Consider the following 20,961-nt stretch of genomic DNA (forward strand, 5'->3'; position numbering starts at 1 on the left):
GTTGCACGATGGGTTAAAGCGTTACGGGAAGGCCTTGTTGCACCGGTACCAAAGGGAAGATGACGACTTTCTTGAACGAATCGTCGCTATGGACGAAACCTGGACTCGCTCGTATGAACCAAACTTGAAACGCCAATCAAATGAATGGAAGCATCCAGGTTCTTCTCGTCCGAAGAAATTGCGCCTTACACAAAGTGCTGTGAAGGAGATGTTCATTGTGGCGTATGACATTGATGGGGTAATACTGCACCACGCTGTACCTCCAAGGCAGACGGAAAACGCGGACTACTGGAACAGCCACCGTACTCACCCGATATGATCCATGCGATTACGATCTTTTCACCAAAGTGAAAGAACCACTGCGAGGGACCCGGTATAATACCAGAGATGAACTTATCCGTGCTTTAGGGTGGTCAATACGGAACATCAACAAAGATGGCTGCGCTGATGGTGTACGACGCCTTCCAAACATTTGGAAAAAGGTAATAAATAAGGGGGGCGACTATATACAAGGTACGTAAATGTTGTACCCCTGTGAATAAAGCCATGTCAGAAATATCGAACTGAGGCCATTACTTTTTATCCAACCCAAGTAAATACCAACTTCACGATATCAGTGTTACGGGATTGATGTTTGGAGAAAGAGGAACGATACCCAACTTCTCTTCTCAATTCTGTAAGACCCTAGGACTGCACAAATCGTTTCTGAATGAACTGGCCCTCCTCATAATTAGAGAGTCAGTCAAACATTTACGAAACCACCTATATGGACTTAGTGTACTGAAAAAACTAACGCAACATTATCTTTTTTCTTTCTTTTCTTAGCTTTCATTGCTTCTTTACTTGTAACTTTTTTTATTCTATAAATTGCCATTGTTTGTTTGTTTGTGTACTTGTTTACTTTTTTGCTTACTCTGTTATCTTTCATCATTCATATTGTTTTGTATGCTTTGTCTAATGACAGCCTCTAATTTGAGGAAGGACAATAAAATAAAACAATAGTACATTATGCAACGAGCCTATAATGAAGGTAATTAAGAAGTGAGTATGGATATTTATGAAACTCGCTTGCGCTCGTTTCATAATTTTCATACGAGCTTCTTAATTACCATTATAGGCGAGTTTCATACGACTTTTTATGCTCGACCATATTTCTAACTTGATATTATTAATTTTATTGTATCTGACCTGGAGCAATGTCCCGTATGTTGTGAGATGTGCGCAGACGCGAAAGTATTGATTTTTTCCGAGGAACAGATGTCCACATTGACCTTGCTAGGCCATAAGAACCTACAGAGATAACATTGAAATAAAATTAGACATTGAAAAACGAGATGACAAATAGTATTTATTTGAATATTATTTACAATTAACGCTAATTATTATAGTAACAGGACATAACCTTCTGCGACAGTATTGGATTTCCAGCCTCCGTGACTTTTCGCTAATTCTCTTTCGATTGCATATCCGAGAATAATCGATACTTGCGGTTTTATAACGGTAGAAAGCTGACCTGTCATTGGTTGAACAGTTGTAACCTGAGTCGTCATTGGCTGAAAGACCTGACCTTTAATGAGTAGGTGTACTTTAATGACATACATTAAAGGTCTGCTACCAGGTGTATAATTACTACATTTCGGCATGGTCGAGCATAAAAAAAACAAAAGAGATACTTGGGTCTAGTGTTGCCATGGCAACCATGGGATATATTAGATTAAAAAACAGCTTTCTTTACCTTCCATACTTCTCAAATGCAGTTGTAGCATTAACCCAGACCTTGAAGCATCTGCCATGCCAATTATCTACATTCACTTATTATGGGACTTCGACAGGCGAGTTCAACATTGTTAGGTAGAAATAATTTTGAATATAATAGACTTTGTTATAATACCTGCGACGAGGCAGTAACAGTCTAGAAATGTAACAGCAGGTCTAACCATGTTGGAAATAATTAAGTATTCAGAGTACACCAGCTGTGATAGGGGCTACAAATCGGAAGCCCAGTGAACTACTTGGACAGCCCTGACAATCAGCATATAGCCAACAATGTAATCTGACAACAAGCATTATCTGAATGTGTGCACAGATACCAAACTTGTTTTCCTGAGAGAAAGTAAGAATACAATAAATCTCGCATACAAACACACCTATTTTTAATAAATGTTGTTTTTTCTAATGCCAGGCATTTGACAAAGTCATTTGACCTCTTGCACTCCAATATTTTTCAAAGATATTATCATGGTCAGCCACTGAAGCACAGATTTTGAGGTGTTCCGAATCCATTTCTTGGTTTGAGTTGCACAATGGGCAGTTAGGGGACTGATATATTCCAATTCTATGCAGGTGTTTGGCCAAACAATCATGACCTGTTGCCAATCTAAATGCAGCTACAGACGATTTTCGTGGTAAATCAGGAATTAACTGTGGATTATGATGCAGAGAGTTCCATTTTTTCCCTTGAGATTCTGTTACTAAATTTTGTTTGTTGAAGTCTAAGTATGTAGATTTAATAAATCTCTTCACAGAGTAATACGTAGATTTAGTAACAGGTCTGTAAGTAGCAGTGCTGCCCTTCTTTGCTAAAGCATCCGCATTCTCGTTTCCCAGGATTCTACAATGGGATGGTATCCATTGGAATACAATTCTTTTATTGAGTGATATTAATTGAGAGAGCATTTTAGTTATTTCTGCTGTTTGAGATGAAGGTGTGTGTTTAGAGACTACTGATAGAATAGCTGCTTTGGAGTCTGATTCCTCCCCTACTACCTAAGGTCAGTAAATTATACTTAACAAATGAAAAAAAATACAGTACAGTGGTTTTCAAACTGTGTAGTGCAGATCCCTAGGGTATTGCACTGACGAAGTGCTTCTGACATGTGCTATTACAATTGAGGTGGCCAGAAGCAAAGGGGTGTAACTGCACTTACGTTATTTTCCATAAAATGTGATTAAAAGTTACTAAGCATTCCTAAATTCCATGAAGTTTTAATTTTAAATGTTAATGTGCGATGTGATTAAAAGATATATCCCTTTACCACTGAAATTTTAAATGCTTTCGTTTACCCTGGATGCACTTAAATAATATTTTTTAGAAATGTCACTTAAGGCCCATTCACAATGAAAATTAAACATAACCGTAACATAAACACAGAAGTTTGCACCCAGGCTACCAAATGGGATCATTCACAGTGATTCACATAAGCATTGACATAAACATTACCGTAAGACGTTAACATGAAAGTTGGAAACTCCAACTTTCATGCTTACGTGATTTGCAAACAGAACACAATCATGGAGCGCTGAAGTATACAACAGAATATGAGGAAATGGCGCCGTTGTTATGTTTCCATGGTTACCAAGTATATTTGCTGTTATGTTTATGTTCCCATCGTGAATGATAGTATGACTTCTTGATTTTATTGTAACGTTAAGTTAACGCTTACATTATGTTTAATTTTCGTTGTGAATGAGCCTTTACGGTCCTTTGCTTCTAACTGCCTTAATTTAAAGCACATTAATCATTTCTAATATTTTCATACACTGCAATTTATTTTTCCTCAGACTTCAAATTTTTTACATATTTACTTATGAAGACAGCCATTTTCATTCCTTTTTCGGGCAACCAATTCAAAGAATGTCCACTAAAAAGAGACACAATTATGTTTCACTGTGAAACTTCGTATTTGATAGAAGGGAGCTGAGGTACGGCACAATGTAGACCCAAACAGTCTGAAAACCACTGATGTCGTGTATGTTTTTCATTATACCTGGTAAGGTTTATCTTGTCTCAGTAGCAATAAAACCAAGTCCCTTCAAATGAGGGTGGAAATTATAGGAGGGTTGTAAATTTTCGGGATTCCTTTCAAAACCTTGTTATTGTACAGGCTGCTGGAACTTAGTTTCCTGAAAGACAAACTCAGTGACGGAACTACACAGTACAAAGAGAGATATTTTGTAATTTTATTTTGCGCTACAGAATGTATCAACTAGTCCCTTCCGCCACTGGATGGATGGACGGCATCACTTCACTCCCCCATTGCCATAACAATACAGACGAAGTAAGACATATCTCCTTTCTCCTGAGACAAGATACATTACACAGACTCTAAGTTCGTAATGACGCCGTAAAAACAGAAAAGCAAAGAAGTTGTGTAAAACATGTTTAATAATGCATTCTTTCAATGTGGCTTACAGAACATTGGGTTGAAACATACCATAAATGCAGACAGGGGCCATCCACCCTAACATCAGCTTTCGTCTCTCATCATTCAAGGAACGTATCATCTGCTACTGCATAATATTAAATCTTCACGTCTCATTCTTCTCCTGCCCCTTGTTCTATACTTATAAATAAACTGCATTACTACCCAAATATGTATTCCTACCATTCATTTATTAATACTGAGATGATAACTGGAGAGTTTCACACATTACAGTAGTTATGAACTATAGGAACTCAAAGCAACAGTAAACAAAATTATAGCATTTACATTTAAATGAGAATTCGTTTCTTAAATTGTGTAAGTTTCCATTTTTATATACATTTTCTAGGATCGTAAAAAGATGTTTTTTTTTTTCTTTTTCCCTACCCTTTAAATACACACTGCAAACTACTTAATACTATTCACAAGTACCTAGAACTCCCATTTTCAATTTCCAAGAATATTAAAATATTTATGCATTGTATAAGTGAACAGCATATACAGGGACATCATTTTATTTTTACTTCAATTTTTACTGTACCTGAGTTTTTGAATGTACTTCACTCCCACCCCCTCTACTAGTAAACTTACAACTGTTCTCCACACAGAACTGTGGCCGCATATGCAGTACTGAGTTAGTGAGTATAGTATGTTCCAGAAATATGTTCGCGTTTTCCAGTGACGAAAGAGCTTTCAATATTGAATCATATTTTCGCACAGGTACTGTCGCACTTATCTTTTCAGATCGGGCAGAAATGAAGATTAAATTTACAATATGTAAGGTACTCTTTTATAGAGTGCATACAGAATTATTTCAACATTAGTTTCTCGTACAAAGGACGAAACTGGTAATTGGAATTAGGTACAATAGTCTATAGTGCGATAATATGCACAAAAGAACTGAAGCCTGTATCGAAATGAACGGCCACCATTTTTCAGAAATGTGTTTAAATATCCATATTATGATTATTTTTCAATTTAATTCATTCTCTATATTGTACGCTAATGTGCTGTAACAGTACAATATACACTGCATAATTAATACGTCCGAATGGATAGCTCAATTCGTGAGTAAAAACACTAAGTGTTAATACAGTACTGTATTTTGATTAAACAAAAACCTAATGGAAATTATCAAACTCAAAACTGCGATATTTTATAATTTACGTAAATGGATGAACTACTTTTCTACCCTTCTATACCTAGTAAAGTGATTTGTATTTTACGCCAGTATCATCGAACTCTAGTCTTGGAAGGGGGAGCAAGTGGTGTTTCCGGTTCTAGACTTTTAATCCAAAGATATAGCCAGGTTAATATTAGAAATGTTAGTAAAAATAAAATGATGTCCCTGTACAATACCGGTATTTAATAATAAGCAGACAACAAGATAAATGTTTGATACAACTTAGTTTACACAGGTAGGCGAACACTAGGTGACCAGAGAAGAGAGGGAATTAACCAACTTGAAAGCATACTGCCTTATCCAGAGTAAACCACAAGACATATTTCATTTTCCAATTTTCGATTCTGTCGATACAACAAATGTAGTGAACTGTACTACCCAGGTATATCAAAAAGACACAGCTATGTTTATCTATGTGTATGTTCTACCAACTCATCAGACATAACCTTCTGAACACTACGTACATATAAGGCATATTCCCTGCATTCTAGAGTACCTCTATCAATATCTTAAAATAGCTCTCATTTGCTATGCAAAAACTGTATCTTAGATTTGTATTATTTCGAATTAATTGAAATGTATTTCAAAATTAGGCAAGTCTTTAACTTATACCCAAATATTCTATTATCTTGTTTTTGAGATTTCATATATTTTTCAAATAAAACAAGTTACTTAATATGTATTGTACCCGTTGCAATACTTGGAAGGTTAAAACACAAGCTGCAAAGCCATTGGTGCAATAAAATCCTTTGGTACACTACAATTCTTTAACTTTCAGTCCTACAAGTTAAATGGACGGACCAGTTCAGTTTATCAAAATCCCGCTGTCTCTAATATTTACAGATTCTAAAGCACTTAAAGTTAAATATCAGTGTGGAAATGTCAATTTTCTGCCTGCTATGATGTAGGAGGTTATACACTGTTAAGATATTTAAAAAAAACCTGACTGCTGAAGAGAATTGAATGTGAATGAGACAGGTATCCATACTAAAACATTCAAGGAAAAATACTTCCAAAATTGTGAGATGTTTCTTCAATGAAATTTGTATATACAGTGAAACTTCCCCTAACGAACACTTCCCAATAGCGGACTCCTCTCAATAGCGGACATTTTAAAATTCCCCTGCAAAATAACATTGGCCCGTATGATAAAATTCTTCCAAATAGCGGACATTCTCAATAACGGACGCGGACACTGAAATGTATCTCCAACAACAATTAAAACTTCCAAATAATGGACAGCGTGAAAGAAAAAAAAGAAAAGGCGGTTGTAAATTAAACGGAATTCTTTGCAACAATCATTATCATGCATTTGAACGTTCTTGTACTTTATTGAAGGTAAGCAGCACAGTTGTTAGTTGTGATACTGTACGTGAGCAGTCTGTACTTTCTTAGTTTGTCAAGTTGAGTGTTCGGAAGTACAGTCACATTAAAAATGTCACAAAAAGGTAAACATTTGTCACTAAAAGAGAAAGGGGATATTGTAAAGCATAGTGAGAAGGAGAAATTAAGTGTTCGTGAGCTGGCCACAAAGTTTAAAGTGGAAAAAAACTCAGGTTAGTGAAATTTTGAAAAACAAGGATGTTATTTTAAAATCATACATTGAGAATGCAAATGAGAACACAAGAAGAGCTTTTCCTAAAACTGAGGTGCTTGCCATTGACAATTTAACATATGAATGGTTCTGCCGTGCTAGAGTAAATAAGATGCCTTTATCTGGGACCTTGATTAGAGAGGAAGCCTTAGAAATAGAAAAAAAGTTGGGTTATTCTAATTTTGAAGCTTCGGATGGTTGGCTAGACAAGTTTCGGTGAAGTGTATGTGGTGAATCTGCTTCTGTTCATCCACAAACTGCGAAAGTAAACTTACTGATACTTGTATTTTGATGTACTGTATACAAAATAACGATTTTCTAAATGGCGGACACTTCTCAATAACGGACATTTAATTTTTCCCCGGCAGTGTCTGCTATTGGGAAGTTTCACTGTATTAAGTTTGAAGACTGTGAGCTAATTTTACGTGAACTTTCAAAATGTTTTTGTCAAAAAAAAAGTAGCATTATCTGGATAAAAATGTTTAATCAGAAATTAATCCTGAGGACTCTATGTTCACTTCAAAATTACCACATCGATAGTGACAGTGATCAGGGACCAGAAGAGACACTAAGTCACACATATTTGAACTAACTGCCACATGTAAAACAAATGTACGTACTAACTACAGACGTGGACAAATTATTAACAAAATTAAAGATATTTATGGTAATTCTCTTTATAAAATTTGACTTTTCAATTTAGACTACAGTTGACAATTTCGCATATTTCTATCATTACAGTAGATAGAAATATGCAAAAATTTACCTGTAGTAAATATTGAAGAGTCAAATTATGTAAAAATGTAACTCCAGTCTAAATTGAAGAGACAGATTTTGTAAAAATATATAATAAAAATCTTCAAGTTTCCTATTAATTTGTAAATATGCAATGTCAACTCCGGTTTAAATTGAAGAGTCAGATTTTGTAAAAATATATAATAAAATCTTTAGTTTTGCTAGTAATTTGGAAATATCCAAACTATCAACTGCAGTCCAAATTGAAGATTCATATTTTGTAAAAATATATAAGAAAAATCTTCAGTTTTGCTAATAATTTGTAAATATGCAAAAATAACAATTATAGTCTAAATTGAAGAGTCATATTTTGTAAAAATATACTATATAAATCTTCAGTTTGCTAATAATTTGGAAATACGCAAAAATATCAACTGTAGTCCAAATTGAAGATTCATATTTTGTAAAAATTTATAATAAAAATCTTCAATTTTGCTAATAATTTGTCCACGTCTGTATTTATTAGAAAGAAACCTAGAAACTCCCATCATATTACAATTATTATTTTCAGTAATTCCTTCTATAAAATGAAACACCATTAAAGCCAAGTTACACACAACAAAGCTCGAACTAATATGTTTATCCAATTACTTTATCTCGACTGTACTTATTGGATGAACAAGCTTTTCACAGCGGATAAAATCTCCCAACAAAATAAACTGCACAATCTGTATTTTACTGTAATATTAATATTGCACTTATATTGTTTCTGTCTACTACTTAATGGCTTCATAGTTATAAAAATTATAAATGCTTCTATAACAAGTAACATTTCATTAAATCTGCATATTAACCTCTTGGTGATGCAGTATGCTTACACAACAGCAGCTCCTCCAAGGCTACTTATCAACCAGACTTGATCATCCAACAGAAAGAAACTGGACCAAATGTAGGCATGGTCAAAACACAAAATCGTTGATGAAGGAGCGATTCCTCCTCTATCCTATCGACATCTTCCTCATCATTTTTCTCTGTGAAGAGTCGGAACTTGCCAGTCCACAGAAAAGAATCTCAAGGTACGGTCACACGTCGCTACTTTTGCAGCGCTGCAGTACAAAAAACTGCGCAACTCTCGTATTGCGACGTGTGAACAACGGTGCAACCCGAAAAGTAGCGGCTGCCGAACCTGCTGCCCGCTACTTTACCATGCTGCGCGCAGCTTTGAAGTAGCGACGTGTGAACAGGGTTCTCAGGGTTGCAGCCGCAGCACTTTTGATATCGGTTTTGTTGAAACTTTTGCTGCGGTTGCGACCAGTGTTGCCACCCAAATGTGCCAATGATACTTTTATTGTTTGGATGTGTTTTAATGTTAGATGTGATGAAAATAAATTATTTGTAACAGTTATTAAATGCACAACACAGTCTGAGCATATTTGCTGACGATATAATTCACTTTTTTAATTTTCCGTAGCGTAGTTTCAAACAGGAGGGTTGCCAACATTGATTATGTGAATATGCTGTTGGTTATCATTTAAGTATATAGGCGTTTTTAAAAGCTTTATAGTAAAAAATAATGCCAATTTCTGAATACTAGTTAGGACAGAAAAGCAAATAATAGATAAGGAAGCTTTCGCATGACTTTATTAATAATGCGAACATAACCACAAAATGTATATTGAGAAGTCGACACGGAGATGGAAACCTGCAGCATGACTGCGGCTGCAAAAGTAGTGCCTTGTGTGTGAACAGACTCACAACCTCCAGTTGCAACTTTTGCTGTACTCGGGTTGTGCAGCGCGCTACTTTTGGCTTACGTGTGAACACAACATGCAACTTTTGCAGCTGCAATACAAAAGTTGCGCAGTAAAAGTAGCGACGTGTGACCGTACCTTAACACTGAAAAGGGACTTCATATCTGACCAGAAACTGAAACCGAATAAAAATTATGACAAAATAAAGTAGACTTCGGGAAAGGTGCTGTAATACTACTTCACAAGATTCGATAAGCACTTTGTGCACAGTACCACAGAGTTCATGGCAACCTGCTTCATGGGAAATTCTATTACCTTATCTCAACTCTGGTCACTTAAATTAGTAAAATGAAGCTGGTGCATAAACTTAATTACCAGAAACACACTAGACGATATAATACACTACCACCGAGTGCAAGGCTCATTTTACACAAAGCAACCCCTTTATAGAAATTAGTTACAAAAAAAAAAGTGACAATATATAATCATTTATATTTCAGTCTACACAATTTATTGAAATGTCCGTTTTTTTTTAATACGCAACACTACATAACGCGAAAAAAAATCCAATCCTTTAATATTTTAAGCACTTATCAGCCTGAGGTAACCTTACCGTGAATCCAATCCTTCAAATATTTTTTCAGTCTGTAACTTGCAAATTTCAACAACTATTTCCAACAATCGATATGTATGACTGCAGAATGAAGCAGATTAAACAAAATACTTGAAATAACTCTCAACACAGAGAGATATGAACATTTTATATTAAAAAAAGTCTTTACCATCTTAAAAATTGTTTACCTTGAGTTATAAAAACCCGCCATTAGTTTCATGTTGGAGAAATTCTATTGTAAGAAAAATTCTGATCGTACTTTGAAGAATAAATTTTTTGTACAGTAAAACGAGACAACATGAATAACTGTGTAAGAAGACAAGGAATTTATTTTCAGGTACCACACAGAGCTCTGATGGTATAACACACACCTGCATGAGATTCAAGACATGTTTGTTATCAAAATCCTCCATCATGGGACAATAAAAAGACTGAAGAAAGTGAGAGGTCAAATCAATATTTTTGGTGGTCACAGTAATATATATTGGCTGACACAGCCAAGAGGTATGTATTCCTACTAATCAGATAACCTGGGTTTAATTTCTGGTTCCCATCAACAGAATTTGTAATGTACGAAATTGATACAGAAGTTTTCTCCAGATAGTAACATTTTCCATCAAGTCTTCATCAAAAAGCACAAGAGAATCTGTTTCTTATATACTATGGAAGCATGTAATACAAGAAATAATCCATTTCCATCATTCTTCGCAATAGTTTAATGGAAATTGTGTCTGGTAGTATCGAACATTATTGGAATTATACATAGAAAGATGTACAAGTTAGGTTCCTAGTGTAATGGAGATGCAATGCATTCACGTACTGCTTCTTATATATTTAACACCCGCTCTTGAAAATGTTTCTTCAATTTCAGGCCCAGTTCATATACTCTAGACAAAACAGTCCTATGTACCGACTTTAAAATGTCACAATAGACAAGACAAATGGGAAGAAAATACTGAGCCTTAAAGAACACAAAAACAATTTAAATTCTTATTCAGACAGGAGAAATATTAAATACAGATTTTGAATATTTACACCATTCCTGATTTCTTATAAACGGGCTGCACTGTGTCAAAATACGGTGCAGGGAAAGACTGGACAACACAGGTCACAGGTAGTTAGGACAGATACAAGGAATGTTAGTACATCAAAACTTGTCATGAAGAATTCTCATATTGCAACACACAGATATGTAATTACACAATGAGACAAATATTAATAGTGTATTGTGATTTTCTCCCATGTCTGGTTACACTTCACATTTGATGACTGTCCATACAAGTTCAATGGCTTCTTCTTTAAAAGCTATGGAAGATACGCATGTGATGTATACTCAACAAAACGATAAGTTCGGAATATGTATGATAAGAACTTTCTTGTGTTAAATATTAACGTACCTTGTTAACATGTTTCGACCTATTTTCGGTCATCTTCGGAACTGGTCGTTGTTGGTCTTGGCGCCTCTTGTTTCATGTGTGGGTGTGTTCGTAGTGTAGAGTGAAAGAGTGTGTGTATTTTGAAATTGAGCTGTGTGTTGAGAATATCGTTGGGGTGTGTTTTTGTGTGTCTGTATATTTCATATTGTTCTAGTGTGTTGAGTTTCTGGCTTTTTGGTTGGATGTGCAGTATTTCCATGTCTGTGTTGATGTCTCTGTAGGTGTGGTTGGCATTTGTGATGTGTTCTGCATATGTGGAGGTGTTTTGTAATTTTGTTATGGCTGTGATGTGTTCTTTGTACTGTGTTTGAAAAGATCTGCCTGTCTGTCCTATGTAGAAGTTGTTGCAGGTGTTACATTTGAGTTTGTATACGTCTGTGTGGTTGTATTTGTTTGTTTGTGTTGTTTGTGTGTTGAGATGTTTTTGTAGAGTGTTATTTGTTCTGTATGAGATGTTGTAATTTAATTTTTTGAATGAGGTTGCAATCTTGTGTGTGTTTTTGTTTTCGTATGTTAGTGTGATGTATTTTTTGTGTTCTTGTGCTTGTGTTGTAGTCTTATGTTTTTTGTGATTATGTTTTGTCTTTCGTGTTATGTTGTCTATTATGTTGGGGTTGTATCCGTTTTCTTGTGCTATGTATTTGATTGTGTTTAGCTATTCTTTGTAATCCTGTTGGTTCATTGGTATGTTGAGTAGTCTGTGTACCATTGTTCGGAATGCAGCTTGTTTGTGTTGTGTGGGGTGGTTGGATGTGCGCCAAGACCAACAACGACCAGTTCCGAAGATGACCGAAAATAGGTCGAAACATGTTAACAAGGTACGTTAATATTTAACACAAGAAAGTTATTATCATACATATTCCGAAGTGATACAGTGTTAAAAGTTGTGTAACCAAGAAGTATAAAAACGATAAGCCTGAGATCATGATAAGGTAATGACAAATTACTGTGTCTTTTATACTTCAGCATTTCTGAGAAGAAAATAGTAATGTTTGGAAACTCTACCTCCCCATAAGGTACAAGCAAACCCAGGAGACAAAGGTCTCTTTCCACTCAATTCTCTATTTTTTAAAGCCACTCCTCTAGTAGCTGTACGTTCTCACATAGTAAAGGAATGCGGGAAGATTCAGAGTTTTACTTCATGACGATTTTAATTCTTTTTTTTCTAGATGCAGAGATTGATCAATACTGTAATATGCAACCTGTTTTAGTCTAGAGCCATCTCTCACTTACTAGTAACCAAACTTGAGATACTGATATTTTACAAAATCACAAGACAAATCGTAACCAAAAGGAGAGAGGAAAATTTCCTGGACTGTATAAAACTGTGTTTATAATTTAAGAGAATAGATAATAAGATTTAACCTCTTTTCTTTTGAAACATAAATATCACATCTACTGTACACTGACATGACGTCCCTACAGGTTGTGCATTTCAACTGCTGTTTAAGCAGCAGGGCGTTCAGATGCTTCAACAGGTGCCTGGTCCTGGGTTTGAGGCTGGGGTTGGGGTTGGGGTGGAGGTGGCAGTTGGAACTGGGTTTGCGGTTGAGGTGGTAGTTGGACTTGAGGTGGGAACGAAACGGTGGTTGGCTCATGTGCAACATCCACTGCTGCCGTGGCGCTTGCATATGACGGTGGAGGTGTTGGGAACTTTTTGACAGCAAATCGAGGATCGCCTACAGCAGTTTCGTAGTCGGGCAGGTCAGGGAGAAGAGACTGGCTGTCTGGGTCGATGTAGTGAATTGTTCTCTGCGCTGCCACAAGACGGAGACTCAGATATTTGTAGCAACTCCAAACCACTCCAATAAAGTAGGCCTGAAATATCGGCAGAAATTCAACCTTTTTTTTACCAGAACATATTGCGTAATTAAACATATACAATATGGCTAAGCTGAACCTCATTCTCTAATGCGTAAGTCTGTTCTGTGGCAGATGAAGTATGAATTCGTGCATTACATACCCCAACTCTGTAATAAGAACTCCAGTTATACTGCAGAAGATACTGGAAGGTTACCGGGGGGTTACCGGTTTGAACCTCCCCCTTCACCTTTTTTAAAAAATGATATATTTAGATTTGAGTATTTATTTTATCCATAATCGCTTTCCCCATCTCTAATGTTTCACTGTCAGAGTAACAAAATCTACATCGACATAAGGTACAGTCCTCCTACACTCCTTCAATATAATCCCTGTGCTAGGTGCTGCAGCATGTTCGAATTGTAACAATGCTGTCTTTATTATAGAGACACTACCGCCTAGGTCTGGTTTCTTCAATCTTTGTTAAATTATAACAGTGTGTTATTCCATTTTAACTGTAAACTTAACAGTTGAAGCATTTCTTCAACTACTGTTAGTAGTAACAGGCTGTTAAAACCTACATTAATTTAACTGCCCAATTTCATTGTATTGTATTGTATTTATTAACAATCCATGGTATTCATACATGCTTACAGCTAGAATATGGAACAAGTCAAAAAACTTAATACTATTATAAAGTCTTAATTTATAGTCACAGTCTAGATGAAATATATACAGACGAGATTTACAATATAGTCTACTAGTACAACACAAAGTTTTAGTATCAATTTCATGAAGTGTTATTGAATGTCATGAATTCACCTACAGAATAGAAGGCGTGAGAAATTAGGTACTTCTTTAATTTAGCCCTAAATAATCTTATGTTTTGAGTTTCATTTTTTATATTGATAGGGAGGCTATTAAACATTTTACTGCCATATAATGCACTCCTTTTTGATAGCACTATAGACTTGCCGATGGAGTATGAAAGTCATTTTTTTTTACGTGTATTTATGCTATGAACTGTTGAATTAGTTACAAAGTTTTTCACGATTACATACGAGGAAGACTATTAATGAAAAGATATACTGACAAGCCATGGGCATTATTTGTAGTTTTTAGAAAATAGTCCTACACGATTCCCTGGATTTGGCACCTACTATTATTCTAATTACTCTTTTTTGTAATAGAAATATATTGTTACTATCTGTGGAATTTCCCCAGAATATTATTCCAAAACTCATTACTGAGTGGAAGTATACAAAGTATATTGTTTTTAAGGTATTGATATTTACTATCTTTTGCATAGATCTAATAGCAAAACAAGCTGAATGTAGTTTGGGGGTAATTTCTTTAATATGATTTTTCCAACTTAACACATGCAGTTAAATGATTTAACTCTCTTTTAGCATAGAAGTATCCAATATGGCTGGTGCGTTAGATGCTGAACTTATATATCTGGATTATTTAGAAAATGATATCCATGAATACATAAACAGAGGGGATGATTTCTGTGATTTGACAGGCCAGAAGTTCATACAAATGTATAGGCTATTTTCTGCCAAGCCTCACTTTTCGCTTTCAACTTGGATTCGTTTGTTTGTTTATTCTCATTAATTGGTTTATACTGCGAAATAATTTCCAGCTGAAGGTTTCTTTCGAATGAAGAGAAATTAGTCCCACGATTTCTTTTTATTCCAGTGTTTTTCATTTCACAACAACAACACCAATACGCCGCTCCACGCTATTGTGGTACAGACGAGGAAAGAAGCAGAAATCAAACCTGAGAGAATAGAAAGACTTCTATCCTCTCTGAATCAAACACCGGAAACAAGCGAGAATCGCAATTGTCAAAGTTCAGAGAACAGAAGTGAGCCTATACTTGGTTATAGGTTATGGTTAAACTCTAGAATCTCTGGTCCTAACAGAGAGTTAACAAACAGAATGTTAAAATGTGAAATGTAAAGCTGAAGAAACGCAATATTTTTAACAACAATTCCTACTTTAAATTGCAGTTAATTAACGGTATGTTAGGTGCATTTTAACAAAGGTTGAAGAAACCAGGCCCTACTAATAAAATGAAGCTGACACAATATGGAATTTAATTTATTGTGAAACATGTTGAAAAAATTATTTTGACAGTTTTGCAGTGCAGTGTTGTTAAATATTCTGCATTGTCGATTTTAAACTCATTTTAAGAGAGGTATTCACCTGTTCATTAGTTTGAGTTCTGACTTTAGAACATTTCACGTTTTGTGCATTTGACAGTTCATATTTTTAATATAAACTTCACACTTCATTCTGGGTTCTTTGATATGTCTAAGCGACCACAAAGTGCAATTTTAAAATTATTTAGCAAAACGTCATGTAGTGATTCTCACGAGGTTAGTGAAAATTTAACATTGGCAAATATTTCTTCACAGCTGCAGAGTGACGATGTTGTCAAGAACGTTCTTCCAGGAACTAATTTCACATCCTCTTATGAAAACTCAGCTGATGATGATGATAATAATAACAACAATAATAATAATAATAATAATAATAATAATAATAATAATAATAATAATAATAATCATCATCCTTCACGAATTAGGCCTCTGTAGACCTGTTTCGGCTCCATCTAGCAGTCTTCTAAAAGGTCTTCCTGGTCGATGATGTCCTCTAGGTTTATACTGCATCATAATTTTTGGGATTCTTGAATTTTCCATTCTTCTTACATGATCTAGCCAATTGAATTTGTATCTGCTGATTTTTTCTTCTACTGACTACTTCTAATTGTTCTAAAATTTCTTCATTCCTTTTTCGGTCTAAAAGAGTATATCCTGCTGTCCTGAAAAATTTCATTTCCGTTGCTTTGATTCTGTTCATATCTTTTTTCTTTAATGTCCAAATCTCGCTTCCGTATAAAAGGGAGGGTAATGCTAGTGTATTATATATTTTTATTCTTGTAGATTTTTGTACTAATTTAGCTTTTAATGTATTGTTTATTATTCCTAGAATTTGTGTAAATTTGGTAATTTTCTTGTTCACATCTTTTTCATTTTGATAAGATATTTCACAACCCAGATAATTGAAATTTTGCACTTGTTCGAGGCATTGGTTATTGTGTATTATCTTACTTCTGACTGGGTCTTGTCCTAAAAATGCCATTACTTTTGATTTTTGTGCTGAAATTTCCATCCCAAAATCTTTTAATATTTTATTTAAGGTCCATAATCCTCTTTGGAAATTATCCTCTGAATTGGAAATTATGACTTGATCATTGGCATAGAGTAAGGTATTTAATGTTAGAGCACTGGTTATTTTGATTCCTGATGTGTAGATGTGGTTCCATTTAAAAAAATTTAATTTACACAAATATTAAAAAAAAAGTTTGTGATAGTGGACAACCTTGTCGAGCTCCATTATTAACTAATTTTCTTTCAGATATACAGTTATTTATTTTGACACTTATTTTGCTGTCTGTGTAGATTTCTATTATATTTTGTAACAGCAAATTTGGAATATTTTTATCTTGTAATATGTCGAATAAAAGGTCTCTTCGGACTTTATCAAAAGCTTTCACAAAATCAATAAAAGCTATACGGGTTTCTAAATTAAATTCTCTTCTTTTTTCTAACAATAGTTGATACTAAATAATGGATCTACACATGATCTTCCTTTTCTAAAGCCATTTGACACTCCAGAAGAAAAGTTTCAGTATGTTTTTTTTTAATTTTTCATTTAAAATCCTACTAAATATCTTATAACATGTGTTGAGGATACTAATCCCTCTATAGTTTTCAACATTCTGTTTATCTCCTGTTTTATATACGGGAATAATTACACTATTTTTCCATTCTTCTGGTACAGTGACAGTCAGATATATTCTGTTTAGAAATAATAATAATAATAATAATAATAATAATAATAATAATAATAATAATGATAATAATAATAATAATAATAATAATATTGCACAACATTTTAAATACCGATAATGTAAATTGTAAACAATTTTAATAATGACTGTTCATCCTTAATTTCAGTTTTTCTTGACTGATGATCCATCGATGATTGCCACTTTTAAAGGATACTGTCCATCAGATCTTCAAGCTAGATGACTTATTTCGTGTACTATTTAATGTAACAACACGAAGATTACCAACTCTTGTATTAAAGAACTACCCATGACGTAACAAGTAAAGAAAAAAGTTCCAGGGATTATGAAACAAGAGATAGGTTAAAAATGTTATGTTTTATTTAACAACGCTCGCAACTGCAGAGGTTATATCAGTGTCGCCTGTGTGTCAGAATTTTGTCCCGCAGGAGTTCTTTTACATGTCAGTAAATCTACTGACATGAGCCTCCCGCATTTAAGCACACTTAAATGTCATCAACCTGGCCCAGGATCGAACCCGCAACCGTGGGCATAGAAGGCCAGCGCTGTATCAACTCTGGGAGCCAGGCCGATCAGAGATAGGTATGCAATAGAATAAAACATGGCAGTAGTTAAGTACAGTATACTGCACATTCATTATTAATTAGTATTAGGCCTACTATGTACAACTATATAATTAATTTATTGATAGGAATTATGTTTAAAAAATTGCTGGTTAATTTAATTTTTTTCAAATTCCCCTTTGAATTAAAAAGATTTCAATGTACGCGCAATTAATTCTGCACAAATTTATTTAAAAGAACTGTATGCATATTCCAGTCATCTCTAATTATACATTGTATGTATATATATATATATATATATATATATATATATATATATATTGAGTAGAGCAAAAGCAAAGTTTGAAATAAGAACCAATAGCATTATGAGAGAAAACTTCTGTGTTAAAATATTAAGAATAGCGAGTACAAATTGCTTATTCAATGTTTATATCAAACTGAGAAAATGGAGTATAAATGATAGGGATCTGAATTTTTAACATCTATTTTCATCAAAATTAGCATCTAGTTTTTTTATTCTTTCATGATCAGTTATAATTGTTTGCCCCATTTTATGAAGGAGCATGTGTTTCACAAATTCACTCAATTCTGCCAATATAATTAGAATAACTGTCCAACTCTCCTGCGATCTCAAAAGCAAATGGCTGAGTAAACTGATGCAACGCGAATTAGGCAAGCCCATACCGAATATAGAACTTGATAATCGATATATTATAATATGTATATCAATTATCGAACCTTCATTAATTATCAATATACTATATAAAATTTAAGTAATAGATTAACTAGCGGACTTACTCGTGTTAATTATGTAAGTTTGTGTGGCTTACAGCTGTTTCGGTGTTTAACACACCATCCTCAGACCCTACTAAATCCCAGCGTCATCTCAAACTTCTCTGCCTGTTATGTGGGTATGTTTGATTGTTGAAAGGTGTTGAAAAGTGGAGTCAAATAGTGTGTGTGTTCTGAAATTGATCTGTGTGTTGAGAATTTGATCAGGGTGTGTTTTAATGTGTTTGTATATTTCGTATTGTTCTAGTGTGTTGAGTTTTTGGTTTTTGGGTTGTATGTGTAGGATTTCCATGTCTGCATTTATGTTATTGTATGTATGGTTAGCACTGGTTATGTGATCGGCGTATGTAGATGTATTGTGTCCTCTGGTTATAGCTTTAATGTGTTCTTTGTATTGAGTTTGGAATGATCTGCCTGTATGTCCAATGTAGAACTTATCGCAACTATTGCATGTGAGTTTGTATACGCCTGTGTGGTCGTATTTATTTGTTTGTGTTGTTTGTGTGTTGAGATGTCTTTGTAGTGTGTTTTCTGTTCTGTATGCTATGTTGTATTTCTGCTTTCTGAATGAAGATGCGAGCTTATGTGTGCTTTTGTTTTCATATGTTAGTGTGATGTATTTCTTGTGTTTGTGTTGTGTTTTGCGTGTTTTGTATTTGTTGAGTTTTTGTTTTGTCTTCCTTATGATGTTATCTATTATGTTTGGATTGTCACCATTTTCTTGTGCTATGTATTTGATCGTGTTCACTTCTTCATTGTAGTGTTGTTGGCTCATGGGTATGTTGAGTAATCTGTGTACCATTGTCCTGAATGCAGCATGTTTGTGTTGTGTGGGGTGGTTAGATGTGTTGTGTATGTGTGTGGTGGTGGTGGTTGGTTTTCTGTATATTTTGAAGGTGTGTTTGTTGTCAATTTTTATTATGGTGATGTCTAGGAAATTTATGGAGTTATTGTTTTCAAGTTCTAGTGTGTATTGAAGTTTTGGGTGTAATTTGTTTATGTATTGGTGTAGTTTGTGTATTTGCCTTTTGTTTCCAATTACTTATATTCAAGTGTTAAAAGTAGTATATGCAAGAATCAAAATGGAATATAAAATTTATCGAATTGAGCAGATAATAATTGATAAAGAGATAATCGATCAACATGTTTTGAGTATTTAACAATTTTTTAATTATGGTTTATTTAACGACGCTTTCAACAGCTGAGGTTATATCAGTGTTGCTAGAATTTTGTCCCGCAGGAGTTCTTTTACATGCCAGTAAATCTACTGAAATGAGTCTATTGCACTTAAGCACACTTAAATGCCATCGGCCTGGGCCAGGATCAAACCCACAACCTTGAGCACAGAAGGCCAGCGCTATACCGACTGCACTACCCAGGCCGACTTTTGAGTATTTAAAAAGTGCCTTTAATTTTCGTATACTATACACAATGCACTTTTCCCTTGAAAAATAGTATTTTATTGATAAATTTTTCTCGTGATTTCACAATTTGATAGGAAATCTGCATTTTTCGCACTTTAAATTCTGCTAGAAAATCATGCTAAATCACCTTACAGATGAAGAAAAATACTAATTCACAATTCAAAATTTCGCGGATTTCGCAAATGCGAAATTTTCAGGTCTCTAGTAATTGAATATTATGGGGATTCGGCATTCTGAGCCCCCTTAACGCAAGCTCACCACACGATCTAGAACTTCCACTACGTAGCGCTTTTTCATATTCCCCAATGGGAATTGAATACATCATAAGTCACGAACCTTGGAAAGAAGACGGCAAAAATATTACGCTATTTACCTGAAAATTTTGTAACGGAAAAAACTGTCATCCCACACCACTACATACTTCAACAAGAGGTCGCAAAACACATCTTACCTTAACCATCATGGCTACCATGAAAGTAAATAAAACGAGAAGTGAGAGGCATTGTGGGTTCAAACGCAGCAATTCTTCTTGGAACGGCATGTGAGGATTATCTGCAACCAAATGATGGATATCTGGCAGGTAGCACAGATAACCTACTGCCGTCAAGCTGAAACAAAGGAAAACAAGTTTATACTACATTATATTCTTCAGGTTACAGTATTTACTTTCTTATGGAAGATCATGACTGTTATAGGCTGGTTAATTACACTATTGTCACTTATTCATTCCAGTACATTTCATTGCCAGTCACAGACTGTACTTGGAACTAAATTTTGTATTCTTTATGGGGGGGGGGGGGACAATTTAGAGGGCTAAAGGTATACAAAAACAACAGTGTATAAATGTACATTAGAATTTTGTAACAAAGTGCAATAAAAAAATCTCTCTAAGATTTGTTCTGTCACATTTGCAAGGTCATTGTTGTTGTGTCTGCTGTGCAAGTGCAGAAATGGCATGAGAACAGGTTATGCATTAAGGCTGGTTCAC

General features: G+C 34.7%; 1 protein-coding gene across 1 annotated transcript in view; it reads right to left on the reverse strand.

Moving 5' to 3' along the window:
- Positions 1-12,348: 12,348 nt before the first annotated feature.
- Positions 12,349-20,961, reverse strand: part of LOC138708730 (lysosomal-associated transmembrane protein 4A) — a 44,642-nt gene continuing 36,029 nt past the window's right edge. The window contains exons 5-6 of the mRNA XM_069838852.1: positions 20,425-20,581; positions 12,349-13,332 (exon numbers count right to left, since the gene is read on the reverse strand). Coding sequence (XP_069694953.1) covers positions 12,961-13,332; positions 20,425-20,581 — 529 coding nt within the window. The 3' untranslated portion in view covers positions 12,349-12,960. The remainder of the gene's footprint in view (positions 13,333-20,424; positions 20,582-20,961) is intronic.

The sequence above is a fragment of the Periplaneta americana genome, chromosome 11 (assembly GCF_040183065.1).
Source record: "Periplaneta americana isolate PAMFEO1 chromosome 11, P.americana_PAMFEO1_priV1, whole genome shotgun sequence".
NCBI lineage: Eukaryota > Metazoa > Arthropoda > Insecta > Blattodea > Blattidae > Periplaneta > Periplaneta americana.